Source organism: Lytechinus variegatus, chromosome 13 (genome assembly GCF_018143015.1).
Source record: "Lytechinus variegatus isolate NC3 chromosome 13, Lvar_3.0, whole genome shotgun sequence".
Classification (NCBI taxonomy): Eukaryota; Metazoa; Echinodermata; class Echinoidea; order Temnopleuroida; family Toxopneustidae; genus Lytechinus; species Lytechinus variegatus.
The window spans coordinates 32,791,633-32,807,067 of record NC_054752.1 but is presented as its reverse complement, the minus strand read 5'-3'; the positions used below and the strand labels follow the sequence as shown (position 1 = coordinate 32,807,067).

Below are 15,435 nucleotides of genomic sequence, written 5' to 3'. Positions count from 1 at the left end.
GGAGGTGCGATAGCTCAGTCGGCAGAGCGGGGGATTCGTATTCCGGTGACCCGGTTCGATTCCCACTTGGTGCGCTAGTGCCCTTTGGTAAGGCATTAATCCTCAGTACCAGGTCCTTCGGAGAGGACCTTAAGCCGTCGGTCCTCTGGTTGCTTGCTTACAAGCATTCATGCTTTCTTAGCAATCAGGTAAAAAATCACCAATCACCATCACCAATAATTATCTAGGAAGTATAAATAGATGATTGTCTTCACCAACAATGAATCAGGAAAGAGCACTGTAAACATTAGAAAAATACAACTTAATAAAAATTTTGATACTTTTGGCTTCCCATAATTTTAGCACAGAGTTAGACCATGGTCTAAGTTAAACCTGACTTCAGAATACAGGCCATTATGTCATAGGGAAAGAAAACTCCTCTTTTTGTCCATATACATGTATTATGTACAGTCATCTATGGGAAATATGCTGTGACTCCTATTTCTTAAATGAATCACTCCCATTTTGTTTGTGTACAGGTTGGTAGGCCTGCAGTTCTTGTAAATCAAGATGTACAAGACACAATATTAACATCTGTTGTGCAGAGATAGATATTCAATAATGTTTGTTATCAAAATAATTAGAAATTGCTTGATATCAAAAAATTTATACACCAGGCTCAAATTATTGACTTCTGTGACAAACTTTTTAATTTTGTCCAACAATGGAAGAGTGTGCAGACATATTCTACCTTGTTATTGTTATATCAAAGAAAAGATGCATGCATGCTTGAATGGACGTGTTTATGAATGTGTATGAAATCATGTACTTTCCTTTTCCAATTTTCTATAAATAATCAACAATAATTTTTCTGTTTTCCTACTATGCTAGCCGATGGAAACTGGTCTCCGTGGACTGAATGGACAACATGTGATAAGACTTGCAACGGTGGCACTGCCTTCCGCTATCGAAACTGCTCCAACCCTGCACCAAAGAATGGAGGTGCACCCTGCGTTGGTGAGGCCATCCAAACAACCGCCTGCAACCCTCAAGAGTGCGGTAAGATTTACCAAAAAATATGACAAACAGTGCCAATGAATGTAAGGATTTTCTCTTTAATCGACCATTCCTTCACTCAAGAATTAATAAATAATAATAAATAATATATAATAAATAATAATAATCAAAATGACATACTTTTTGCAGTGAAAACCTTTTAGTTTTTTTTTGCTTTTCAAAATTTCATCAGCACCCTCAGTAATAAAAAATTGTTCTCATGGCTCTGACCTTTTGGTGTTTGTGCTAGCTAGGCCTATTATATCAGTAAAGCACGAGAACTAAAAACTTGGTTATTCAATGCTGGATTGTCCATTAAGATAACCTGAGCCTTGGATTATATTATGGGAGCATTTCATGAAACAGATAATCAGTGATTTTTCACTGACAGCTCTTAAGCGTATTGAAATCCTTGCATCTGATTGGCTCAGAACAAGTTAGTCAGTACAAATCACTGTCTATATGCTTCATGAAACACTCTCCTATTACTCACCTTTCCTTTCCCCTCATCATACAGAGAATGAATGTGAAGGAGGGCGTGTCTACACCACCTGTGCCACCAAATGCCCCTCCACCTGTGCTGACCTTCAGGTTGGACTCACCTGTGTGGAGGAAGAGGGGTGCGTTGCCGGGTGTCGCTGCCCCAATGGCACCCTGGAACAGGGAGGAGAGTGCGTACCTCGGGAGCAGTGTGATTGCCTCGATGAGTATGGGGACTCGTATCCTCCAGGTTCCAGCTTCACTGAAGACTGTAGGAATTGGTAGGTTCCAATTCAATATTTAATAAATCTGAGGAGGGATCAGGAGGTAGTTAGTCTTGGTCTGAAAAGAACTTCATCCCTTTATCATGAATAATTTCATTTCATTCTTTCATAATCTGAGTAAATTTTAGACTTTCTTATAATCAAACCTACTTAAATTACACCAGTCTAATATTGGACAATCAGGCTATAATTTTAATTACAACAATTAACCTGTTGCGTATTAGAACAATGTATCCCTGTACAAATCCCCTTACAGAATTCTGTAGTCAAAGGTTAATCCTATGCTAAATGTCCCTGTACAAGGCCTGCAGGAATTAGATTTAGCATGTTAACCCATTGTCTACCAGAACTGAGTGTGCCTGTACGAAACCTACATGTATGTGAATTACAGAATTCAGTAGTCAATAGTTCAAAGCACTGTACTTTCTTTTCCACAGCTCCTGTGTGAATGGAGTAGTGACTTGCAGTGAGGAGGCTTGTCCTGTGAACTGTAGCTGGAGTAGCTGGTCTAGCTGGACTGGATGTTCTGCCGCTTGTGGTGATGGGACCAAGACCAGATTTAGGTAACCATGGGAATGAGATGATGATGTGGTTGATCACACTAATGATATTTCTTGGCTCTGTACAAAGAAGTTTGCGATCAAGAGCGAGTTTGAAACAAGATTTTTGATTGGTTTTTAGTCAGTGTCTTTTTAAATGAACATGTAAAAACAATCTTGACTAGCGATTGCAATTTACTCATTTATAAGAACTTTTGTGTTGTTGTGTGTTGAGTCAATATGAGGTTGATGATCTTGATATTGGCTGCCTCTATTCTAAAAGCAATGGTATGTCAAGTTCAAAGTTGCGATGTTATTGGCGATGATAATGTTAATAAGGACAATGGTGGCGATTGTAATGGGAAAGATGTAGATGATGATGATAATGGCAATGATGATAGAAATTATGACAATGATTGTGATGAACATAATGTCGGTGATGAAGGCAAAGATTAAGTTGATGATTGATTGCGATATGAGTGATGATAAGGAAAATGTCATTTATGATGATCATCACAAATATTTTAATGATGCTGATGATCACATTGACTGTGATGGGAACGACAATCATGATTATGATGATGATGATTTTAACAATAATAATGCAATATTCCATTCACATCTAGGAATTTAGGTATGGTTATGTCCAACTTTTTTTGTGAAACACCCTCAGGTCTCCTAACAATCCTCCAGCACAGCATGGTGGAGCAGAGTGTGAAGGACCTGCCTCAGAGGAAGTGACCTGTGACCTCGACCCTTGCCCTACCAACTGCACTGTGGGTGGAACCACCTATGACAGTGGCGATCTCGTCTCGCAGGACCTTTGTAATAATTGGTACGTACTTTTTACCCAGAAGAGAAATTGTGAATTTCAAGGTTCTAATCAATGACACTCACGCTCTTAGCCAGACCTGCCAAAATATTTTGGTTCCTTAAGAAAAGCCTAACCTTCTTTCAAATTCAGCATTAAGCAGGAATCCTGCACAGCTCCTTCCCTTTCATTGATTCTTCCTGTATCTCCAAGGAAAAAATTGTTGGGAGACCGGGAAAGCAGGTTTAATTCTTAACATGCCCCCATGACCCTCTGCACAATGTACATAATTCCCATACAGCTGCAATTTTTTGGGGGGGGAGGGGGTACTCACATATATTGATGGTACGGGGACGTGCCGCTTTGATGACCTCCATTTCAGACCTAATTTTCAGTTCTCTAGCTACTCCGAAAGACAAAAGTTCCATTCTGAAGCCTTGTGGTCAGTGCCTTAGACCCCAATCTTAGGGTTTCGTGAGGCACACCCCCATCAAAATATAATTTGAGTGCCCCCCCCCCCCCTGGGCTGCAGTTCATCTGGCATGTTAGGAGTTAAGTTCCTCCATGTGACAAGGCCATGGATGTGACCATGGCAAGGTACCTAATACTCTAAACTCTCCTTTTCAGCACCTGTAAAGATGGAACCGTCATGTGCACCAACAATACCTGCGATGGGAACTGGTCTCAATGGTCCCCTTGGTCCACCTGCAATGCAACCTGTGCCAATGGTATCACAGTGAGGACCAGGTCCTGTTCCATGCCTGCTCCTAGCAATGGAGGACTGGGATGCGAGGGTGATGCCATCCAGATGGAGGATTGTAATACGGACCCTTGTCCAAGTGAGTGCTTTTGGGAAGTTGTATTGTCATTTGACATTAATTCAAATCCAATGAACGGCATCACTGTTATGATATTGTTTGATGATTGTATAGTGTGTGTTTATTAGTGAATGTCACTGACTGATGATGTCAGCAAGAACTTTGGGAGCTCATAACTGATGTTAGTGAAAATCAAAGGAAAAGATCTTGGATTGATTTGTGTTGAAGAATATCAGAATGTCACAACAATCTTATGTGTACTGTTGAATCAGACTTATGTACTGGACATTTACCATTTGCATGTACAACTCTTTTTTAAATGGATGATTGGTCAAAGACAATGAGTCATAACAGATAAACTCATGATTTGAAAAAAAAACTTTCTCGGGTGTCCTGGAATAAATATTACTAAGGACAATCTTTTGCATCATGTTCTCTGAGAGGTTACTTGAAATTAAGAAGTGAGTGTTATGTAGAAAATTTTATCCTGCATACATTTTGGATCTCCAGTGAATGTGTCTCCCTGTTAAAATATTTAACAGCTGATGGTGAATGGTGCGAGTGGGAGCCATGGAGTGACTGTACGGCACCTTGCGCCGGTGGATACCACAACCGTAGCAGGGTGTGCGGGTGTCCAGAACCACAGTATGGAGGAGAGGAATGTCAAGGACCAGCTACGGAAACCGCTGCCTGCAATGTACACCCATGCCCAGGTAAGCCACAGGGTTTCTTGTTTTTAAACCAACTATATAAGTAAGGTGTGGAAACCAAGTTCATATTGGTCAAGAAATTATTTTGTTTTTCATAAGTAAACCATAATAATAATAATAATAGTCCTTGTATAGCGCATAAGACGTTATGAATAACGTCTCTATGCGCTTCCAAAGGGCTTAGATATTATTACCCTGGCTGTAGCTCAAGCAGCTTTTACGCGCTTGGCATTTCAAGGAATAAATTCCTGCCAGGTACCCATTTACCTCACCTGGGTTAGGTGCAGTGCAATGTGGATAAATTTCTTGCTGAAGAAAACTACATGTACGCCATGGCTGGGATTCGAACCCACGACCCTCTGTTTCAAAGTCTGGAGACTAATCCACTGGGCCACAACACTCCACACATAAGGAAAGGTCTTTATGATAATAATAATGTGACTTATAAAGTGCCAAATCCTCTCTGTGGAGTGCTCAAGGCGCATAAAGAGCTAAGAGTTTAATAAAAAGTTTTTAGAAGATTTTGATATCTCAAGGGGATGGCTACAAGCACCAAACAACTGGGCAGTATTATTATTTTAAGTATGATTCTGAGAGAAATATGCTGAAGCTAATTACAACCAAATCACTGCTCCTGGCTTCCTAGTCAGTGTGTTTGTCTGGAGTGAAGTATATTTCCAATTATGCTAAGTGCCTTCCCTATTCTTTCTGTACAGTTGACTGTGTCCTTGGTGAATGGACCGAGTGGACTAACTGTAGCGCCCTCTGTGATGGAGGTACTACAAGGCGTCATCGTAACATCACTGTACCTGCTGCCTATGGAGGCATCCCATGTAATGGCTCTCTTCTGGAATCTAAAGGATGCAACATGGAGCCTTGTGGACGTAAGTGTACCATGTATACTCCTTCCAAGTTTGATGGGGATGTATAGGAATCGGTCTTTGGTTGGGTGGGTGGGTGGAATGTGATTCAAATCGCCAAGATCCATCTATTTCCTTGTGTGACCTGACCCACACATCGGTCTTGGAGTGAAATCCTATGAGACATGTTTTTTTCTGTGCCAGGTACTGTATTGCCAGGTTATGGCATATCATGGCAGTACATTTGAAAATCTTGCAGAGCAAACTACTTCCTCAGTTTTTGCCCACTGCCATTGAGACTTGGCACATATATTTGCCTAGGAGTGTAGACAAGCAAAACATATGATTTTCATACTTTGATGGTGATGATGATGATGAAAGTAATGGTGATTAAAAATATCTATATAATGAAAAAGGTCTATAATAATTACCAATAATGACAACTTTGATGACTAGTATCTCATGTCTTCAGTTTAATGTATTATTAAGACGCAACTTCATTACTCATCCTGTTCTATCTCTTTTATATAGCTGTATGTGAGGGCGACTTGGTCGCCAGTGATTGCGCTAACAGGTGCCCTCTCACCTGTTCTGATATCCAGAAAGGAACGGAATGTCTCCTGGAAAACTGCACTGCTGGATGTGCTTGTCCTGGTAACCAGGTATGAACCACATACTTCTTTATTGATCAAAACAATTACACTAAAGAAAGACATATATTCTTCAAATTTTAGGCAAGCCACATTTTAGCAGGATTCCTGCTCAGCTTCTATTCTTTGCTAATACTCCAGTTCCGCATAGACAAACCAATAGTGAATGTTGGAACGCTTACTTCTCAACCACCCTTCCAACCTTATACCGAGGCTTTCCAACATTCACTATTGGTTTTTCTATGCATAAATGGTGGGTGTTTCATAAAGCTCTTTGTACATGTAAGATACAAATGACTTTACGCACGACTGGTGACCCCTTCTTGTGCTAGATGATGCATCCCTATGCCATTCATTTAAGACATAAGAACATGTTCCAGTTTTTTGTAAAGTTGTGCGTAACTTTACGAACAGCTTTATGAAATGGCCCTCTGGAGTATTAGCAAGGAGTAGAAGCTGAGCAGGATTCCTGTTAAGACCCGATCCCTACTGAATTCTTTTATACCCATAGGCTAATTTGTACAAAGACTCTCAGATTCCAGTAGGCAATAGGTTAAGGCACATAAGATTGCCACACTAGATCAGGCACTAAAGATCAAAAGCTTTCAAATTCAGTGATCCCTTCCTCATCATGCAGTGGTGTTTTGCATAGGGTATATTTAGGTATCTTGACAAAACTCTTGAGACACCTTTTGCCAAAGCATTTCTGAGGAAGACTTGTAAAGGGTCCTTTTTTTCATTCCAATCCTTTAATTACTGCATGATCAGTCAAATAGTTAGGAAGTCTTGTACATGTATGTGGCAAAGACACCGAATAGACCTTTTGTTGAGATACATTGACCAAAATTGCATTTGAATTCCTAATAACCTGCATTTATTCACGCTTAATTCATGTTTAATTGTCAATCAACCAGGTCCTTCAAGATGGCCGCTGTGTAGAGCAGAGTGATTGCCGATGTCTCCTTGATGCTGCTCACATTGGTGACCTAGCCGAGGTTGTACTTCCTGATGGATCCATAACATCCATTAGTCTTGATGGGATGGTGGAGTATCCCCCTGGAGCGGTGGTTACCAGAGAATGCAATAACTGGTAAGTCCATAGGGTGACCTGTGGAGTGTTTCATGAAAGGACTTGTCAGACAAATTAAGTCCCATTTTTTCTGACAGTTACCATAGTAACAGTGAATCTCAGCCAATCAGAATCAAGGGAAGATGTCAGATCTGACAACTTGTCGGACGAAAATGTTGATGAGACGGTCCCAGGACCCCATGATCTTACAAAGAGTTGCAATTGATCCAATCAACCACAACTATGGAAAGCCAGTCAACAGCAATAATGCATGTTTGTCCAAAATACTTTTTAGATATGATGTATATTCATGCATTCATATTTTTCTTCAATATTCCATGTGCTTCACTTTGTTTACAAAGAGGGCATGGTGCAAATTTCCTGTAAAAAATATATTACATTGATGGATTTCCACATAGTTGAGGTTGATCTGATTGATCATAACTCATTGTAGGATGGGGCCCTGGCATCTGCTCCTGTGACAATTGCTCTTTAGGGTTTTGATAGGTGTAGGGCTCAGAATGATATTGGGATAAGCAAAATGACAGGTCTCAGAGTCAAGTGATGGTTTCTTTGTTTGGTTTAACAATGAATATGTTGGCATGGCAGTACTGTATTGTTGTTTTTTTTCAACCCTATTCCATCAAGACAACCGATTCATTTTCATGTCATCCACATATGACAATGAGAGGTTTGTTTCTCCTCGTTGTATCTGGATTGTTTTATGAGCAATTAGCATTTCAATCTAGTTTAAATCATTTCTGTCCACTCTGTTGCCTTTCAGCACTTGCCAAGGTGGATCATTTGTTTGTACAGAAGCTGACTGCGCAGGTAATGATCAATGTCATATATATCCATTTAATAATGCATACATGTATGTGTGTTGGGATATATGTATGTATGGACAGTGGTTAGTGTGTCTGGTTGTGGTGTATGAGGTATTCATGTGGTTACTTGATAGATATTGAAGGATATATTTCGAGTTTTTCTCAGTTGTGGCCTTGAGGGAGATACCAAATATATTTCCCAAACTAGTCTCATATTGCCCCGAGTCGAAGACGAGGGCAATATGGGTCTAGTGAGGGAAATATTTTTGGTATCTCCCAAAAGTAAAGTAACTGTGTAAAGGTAAAACCGACAACCAACGTACCCGTGACATAACAATAAAATATCGCTGTACTTGTTTAGGGGTTTATTTTACAGAATACTTGCCAAGAGTATCGTTTTGTTTCCAATACTTGTTAAGGGGTGCATTTTCAGAATATGGAAAATACGTGTTTAGGGTGCTTTTCGATACCCCATGGTCGGGCATGGTATCCACTCGTGAAAGGAAGTGGCCCCCGGGGCACAACTAAATAATATCAAAATTTTCAAAGATAAGAATCAATTGTATCTTACCAGGAAAATGAAATACTTACTCTTACATATACATGTGCATAGTTCAGATTTCAATACTTCCATTTTCTTATCCCATAAATAGTAAACTGTGGATGGAGCGAGTGGTCTGACTGGTCAGAATGTCCGCAGACCTGTGGCCATGTGACCAACGGCATCTACAGAGAGCGTACCCCAGACAGCCCACCGGCAGCTTACGGAGGATTAGAGTGTGAGGGAGAGAACATTGAGTTTGCTGATTGTGACTCAGGAAGCTGCCGTAAGTTTTCTTACTTTTCAAAAAATGTTTTAAACTCATCATGATATTTCATAACCTGGGGTGTTTCACAAAGTTTTACTCAATGTACAAAGTCTGACTGTTAAAAGTGAATTGTATTAGCGTGGTCATACTCTTGATGTGTCATCTACAGTATATTAATCATTGAAATGAAGCTTTATAAAAAAAAAATGCCTAATATTGTGCACTGTGTACGTATTTGTAAATTCAAGTCAGTGATTTGAGTTCAATGCAATATGGCCCTTGAGAACAGAAAATGCTTGATCATGTGGTATGTTTAGTGCCTATTTTGAGAGAGAGGGAGGTACCGGTAGGAAGTAATTCCTTAAAAAGCTGTGTGCGCTATGAGCGCTGAGCTTAGCTGGGTAATATAGGAGCGCCTTGAGCACCTAACAAGGTGGATAAATGTATGTGCACAATACAAATACCCTATTTTATTATTTATTCATTTTGTCAACAGTCATCTTGGTTCTGTTTCGGTTACATCACTCCACAGCAAATTAAAGCCAAAGATTAAGTGAAAGTTACCATTAACTTACATTTTTAGGCATCATCACCATTGACAGCAGTAATTGCTTTATCATCATGTGGTTTGTTTGGTACCTTTTCTCCTCACAGCCTGCGGGGAGAATGAAGTATGGTCCACCCCAGCCACCAACTGCTCGATGGTGACCTGTACAGACCTGAGCAATGCAGCTACCTTCCAGCTCAACTCTTCCTGCTCCGTGCCGTCACACCAAGATGAAGAAACATGCGTCTGCGAGCCAGGCTACTACCGTAACCATGACGATGAGTGCGTTCTCCCGTCATCTTGCCAGTGTGTGGACGATGAGGGGGCAATGAGGGATGCAGGCGAGGTCTGGCAGAGGGGGCAATGCGAGACGTGCCTGTGTGAGAACGGGGCCGTGGTCTGCAAGACGGAATGCGAGCCAGTTGAATGTGAAGAGGTACGATCCCTCCCTCTTTCTCCCCCTTCACTCTTCCTCTCTCTCTCTCACCATCTTCATATTTATCTCCCCGTTCTACATTTCTTTCTATCGCTAGTAGTATGCTGAAGTAAAATATTGTATTAAGTTTCTTTGTTAAAGGCCTGGTCCCACTGGCCGACGGACACAAAACATATTCATAACGGATACAGCGATAAAGCTAAATTTCGGGTTGGCCTGTCGTTTTCATCCACTCCAGACAATGGACAAATTGAGCGAACAATGAAAATCACAGAGGACGGATGCTCATGGATGTAGAGCGTATGAAACATGTATGCAAAGAGTACACAACGGATACATATCGTTTTCCAACGGATAGCAAGATTCTTTTCCGTTTTACATCCTCTCTGCATCTGTAAGTGCTGTGGGACCAAGCCTTAAATTGGCATTTTCCAGACAAACGAGATCATCTTCATTCATTGTTTGATCATTTGCATCTGTAAAACTCCTCTTAAGCACATTAACACAGGAAGATGTAAAACCATGAAATGCAAAATTGCTTTCTTCAGTTATGAGCTCTACATATAAATTTGTGATTTTCTACATAAAAACTACAGTAGCTTCCTTGAACGCTTCAGCGCCTATTAATATGGCGGCTCAGCTACAGCCGGGGTAATAATATGATACCAATTATCAAAGCGCAGTAGAGTATATGCACATAGTAACTGCGCTATATAAATGGACCTATTATTATTATGTATAATAAAGGCAACAATAGGTCAATTCAGTTTCTTTCACTTTATCATTGTCATAATTATTTTATCGAGTCTATAAAATATTTCTTTTCCCTTACCCTTTTTGTCTTCTGCAGGGATATATCGCTGTTACTGAAGATGGGGAATGCTGTCCCGTTTGCAGGAAAGTGTCTGGTGAGTGCATACTTTCTTCAACTTTCTCCATAAACCACCAGGATCTTTTTTGTACTCATGATCCGAGCTTTTCTTACCGGAGATTTCATGAACAATGTTACATGTAGAAGACGATGTTCCGTTAATTTCTTTCAACGTCTTATGATCACAAAAAAAACAAGATGGTGTTTTATTTTCTGTCAAGTTGTGTGTCTGTGCTCCTTGTCCACCAAAGTTTTTTCAGTGATACAAGATATTTTTACATGTATTGTTCTGACTGCATGAAAGAGTGATCATTTTGCTTGTTCTGTTCGGGTGCCTGTTTCATAAAACATGCTACTATAACAAATTTGCAGTAACAGTTAAAAGCTACTGAAATCCTTCACTCTGATTGGCTGATGATAAATTTGTTATAGAAATTGCGCATTTGTTATTCTAGCAAGGCTTTATGAACGTGACTCTGGTTGTCAGTTGGCACCAATATCAGGGCAATATTACGTAATTCTGCTTACGCCTTCAGTATCCTCAAGAAGACAATGATCTCTTTGTAACCTTAAGATTTTTTTCTGCACAAGAAAAAGCCTACATGTAGGATGGTAGTATGGTTTGCCGGCATGTCATTTTGTTGCCTGCACATAATGAATTTTGTTCTAAAATTCTGCTTTCTCTGTTTCTCTTTGCATGTTTATCGCTCTCTCTCTCTGGATATACTCTGCCTTTATATCTCTCAAAATATAATTCTATATTTTTTTCTGTATCCATCCCTCCCCCTTTCTGTCTCTGATTCTCCTACGTGTATTTTTCTTTTGTCTCCTTCTTTCCATATCTCTCTCTTCTATTAATCCTCTTGCAGAGCCCAACCAGTGCACCACCAAACACCGCCGACAGAACTTCACCCTGGATGGCTGCATCGCCACGGACGTTCCTGTCACGACCTGCGACGGCTTCTGCCCCTCAAAGTGCGACACACTGCTCAACCAACTCTTCGTGGACCAAACATGCAACTGCTGCCGGGGTGTCCTCGGTGACACGGTGAGAGAGGTAGAGCTTGCCTGTCCAGACGGCAGCACGGTCATCGGGTATCTTCCAGAGATTGAGAGATGTGAATGCCAGGAAACCGAGTGTGCAGCCACAAGACGCTAACTACCCTACTCTGTTGATGGACACCATGTGCACCATGTCTTTGGGAGGTGTTGCAAGATACTCGTTTCTGATCATTGGCATTATCACCTGAAAATTTGCAACTGATATATCAATTTTAACTGATCAATACTTCCTGTTGCAAGATACAGAGTAGCAATAAATGGCATTTTCCTGATAAAGTCCAGCATTATGATTGATTTTGGACTCAAGATTGATTGCAATTGAATAAGTTTCTTGCATCACCCAACCTTGAGACTTTTTTTTATAATGGTCTCCAAGGACATGCTGTATCAGCCTTGACTTATGGATGTTGAATGAAAAAGAAAACTTTACCAAGTTATTATTTATGTCTGAATATAACATCCCCTCCCTTAAATGAGATTTAAACAATTTCATTGAATAATTTGATAAAGTATGGACATTAGAGTGCAATATGATCATTTAGTTTATTCAGAATTGCGTATTAAATGCGAGTTTGAGTTTCTAAATTTAATATTTATGAATAAAGATACTTTACAGTGCAATACAAAGGACCCAAATGTCTCCTTGTTATATTTGAGTTTTTCAGAGGTGTGAGGAAGTTTGTGTGGATGTATGTTATGAGTGCTGCAACTGTTGAGTGGGTTAATGTGTGTGTGTGTGCGCCAGAATTCACAAGGGAGGATGTGGATGTATGTTATGAGTGCTGCAACTGTTGAGTGGGTTAATGTGTGTGTGTGTGTGCCAGAATTCACAAGGGAGGATGTGGATGTATGTTATGAGTGCTGCAACTGTTGAGTGGGTTAATGTGTGTGTGTGTGCGCCAGAATTCACAAGGGAGGATGTGGATGTATGTTATGAGTGCTGCAACTGTTGAGTGGGTTAATGTGTGTGTGTGTGTGCCAGAATGCACAAGGGAGGATGTGGATGTATGTTATGAGTGCTGCAACTGTTGAGTGGGTTAATGTGTGTGTGCGCCAGAATTCACAAGGGAGGATGTGGATGTATGTTATGAGTGCTGCAACTGTTGAGTGGGTTAATGTGTGTGTGTGGGTTCAGAATGCACAAGGTAGGATGTGGATGTATGTTATGAGTGCTGCAACTGTTGAGTGGGTTAATGTGTGTGTGTGCGCCAGAATTCACAAGGGAGGATGTGGATGTATGTTATGAGTGCTGCAACTGTTGAGTGGGTTAATGTGTGTGTGTGCGCCAGAATTCACAAGGGAGGATGTGGATGTATGTTATGAGTGCTGCAACTGTTGAGTGGGTTAATGTGTGTGTGTGCGCCAGAATTCACAAGGGAGGATGTGGATGTATGTTATGAGTGCTGCAACTGTTGAGTGGGTTAATGTGTGTGTGTGGGTGTCAGAATGCACAAGGTAGGATGTGGATGTATGTTATGAGTGCTGCAACTGTTGAGTGGGTTAATGTGTGTGTGTGCGCCAGAATTCACAAGGGAGGATGTGGATGTATGTTATGAGTGCTGCAACTGTTGAGTGGGTTAATGTGTGTGTGTGCGCCAGAATTCACAAGGGAGGATGTGGATGTTTGTTATGAGTGCTGCAAATGTTCAGCACATGAATGAGAAAATCAGTAGTTAACTACTTTGGGACATTCAATGGATGCAACAGATAATACCGTAGAACATCTCCATACACTCAAACCCATAAAACACAAATTAATGAAATGATAACACAGAAATACTGAAAAAAAAATATTTCATTATAAAACAGGATTCTACTATCATATATTGTACCACTTTAGTTTTTCATAAAGTTGAATGGCCTAATAACCTTAAAACAATGTGACTTTTATATGATGAGCTTGGTTCCACGACATTTATGATTAATAAACAAAAGTAATAGAAAACTGATTAAAAAATAAAAACAAATACATAAAAATACTATGAAGTGATTGAATCTTTGTTCTTAGAAAGAGGAAACATTCATAACATTTTTTTTATAATTAGAATTACAATACAAAAAAATTAAAGTTAATTACAATTGATAAAAACTTATTCATGACTAATACTTTGCTCCAAAAAGAAAGTATTATTTGTTATTTACACATTTAAAATACTATACTACACTCTCTATATATCGCTACTGTAAAGAAGACAAAGACATTGCTTTGTATGGAAGACACACGAACATGAAGCACCAAATGTGATAAATATACTCATTAATGATTCTACATATTTTTTTTCAAAATGTTACAATTGACAACTAAATTATTCACAACCTGGACTCCGTAACACAAAGGTTTGCGATTAATCGCAAATATGCAAGAAGCGCACTGATTGGTCCCTGGTCAGTATTTCAAACCTAATGCGCGTGTAACATTCATATTGATTGGTCAGTTCATTTAGTGACTGATGGCTAATCTTTGTGTTATGGAGCCCTGATCAGGTTTGGGAATTTATCTCTTGCTTTCATTTACACAGTTATTTAATTATTTTTCATATATTCCTTTTACTTACTTTTAAAAAGTGCAAAGAAACATTTTAAGCCCCCCCCAAAAAAAAAAAAATCTGTGGAAGTTGAACATGATGATGAACCAAAGAGGCTACCAGAGTCTAAAGTTGGAATGCAGCATGATTTCTGATGCAGTCTGCCCTCTATGCGATACTTAAGGACATAAGTGCATATCAGATTGGTTTTGAATCTTGAAAGTTGGATCACGAGATCACAACTCTATAAAAAAAAGGCTAATGTAATAATAATAATAACACTATGATGATAATTATTATCTTAATAATAAATTGGACTTATATCGTGCTAAATCCACTCTGTTGAGTGCTCAAGGCACTTTATTATGAAATTTTGAAGGCAATTAAAAAGAACTGAACAGATGTGTTTTTAGGTGTTTTTTTTAAGTTTCAGAAGTGAAAACATTTTTAATGTCTTCAGGAAGGCTGTTCCATAACTTAGGGGATGACTCAACAAATGATCTTTCTACCAAGGTTTTGGACATTTGAGGGCAAGAGAATTGTACCCCATATCACGTTGCAGAAAATCAAATACCCAGGGTCATAAAATAATTCAGATGTCAATAATGACAAGTTTAGATATTCACAAGAATGGCATACATTCAACATCAATGACTAGTATTACAAACATAATACAAAAAGAAAATTTTTGCAAAAACAATATCCTAAAATTTCTACATGCAGACTAAGAATGTTTAAGACATACATTATACTACCGGTATACAATTTGAATACTGCAACTTGTGAGAATATGATACCTGAAACGAAACCCTACAAACCTACATTAACATATACATGAATGTTTCAGAATTTTATCCTTCACAAGGATAACATAAAATTTTCACAATAAAAAAATCTTACTAGTTAGCTATCAGTTCCTTCATTTACAAAGAAATGTACAAAAATACAATGAATAAAAATGTACATTTCAAATATATTAAATGCAAATATATAAAAATGAAATGCACACAATTTCAAAATTATTGATGCATAAAGGCAAATGGCAGTAAATTAATTTAACATTTGGTAGTACTGTACTTGGAATAGCCATTCTCATTAAACA

General features: G+C 39.2%; 1 protein-coding gene across 1 annotated transcript in view; it reads left to right on the top strand.

Moving 5' to 3' along the window:
* LOC121426017 (mucin-2-like) overlaps positions 1–12,779 on the top strand; it is a 95,806-nt gene extending 83,027 nt beyond the window's left edge. The window contains exons 38-51 of the mRNA XM_041622146.1: positions 871–1,038; positions 1,553–1,796; positions 2,237–2,362; positions 3,012–3,173; positions 3,777–3,988; positions 4,510–4,680; positions 5,394–5,561; positions 6,069–6,199; positions 7,102–7,277; positions 8,041–8,087; positions 8,737–8,910; positions 9,547–9,875; positions 10,726–10,783; positions 11,616–12,779. Coding sequence (XP_041478080.1) covers positions 871–1,038; positions 1,553–1,796; positions 2,237–2,362; positions 3,012–3,173; positions 3,777–3,988; positions 4,510–4,680; positions 5,394–5,561; positions 6,069–6,199; positions 7,102–7,277; positions 8,041–8,087; positions 8,737–8,910; positions 9,547–9,875; positions 10,726–10,783; positions 11,616–11,905 — 2,456 coding nt within the window. The 3' untranslated portion in view covers positions 11,906–12,779. The remainder of the gene's footprint in view (positions 1–870; positions 1,039–1,552; positions 1,797–2,236; positions 2,363–3,011; positions 3,174–3,776; positions 3,989–4,509; positions 4,681–5,393; positions 5,562–6,068; positions 6,200–7,101; positions 7,278–8,040; positions 8,088–8,736; positions 8,911–9,546; positions 9,876–10,725; positions 10,784–11,615) is intronic.
* Positions 12,780–15,435: the final 2,656 nt, after the last annotated feature.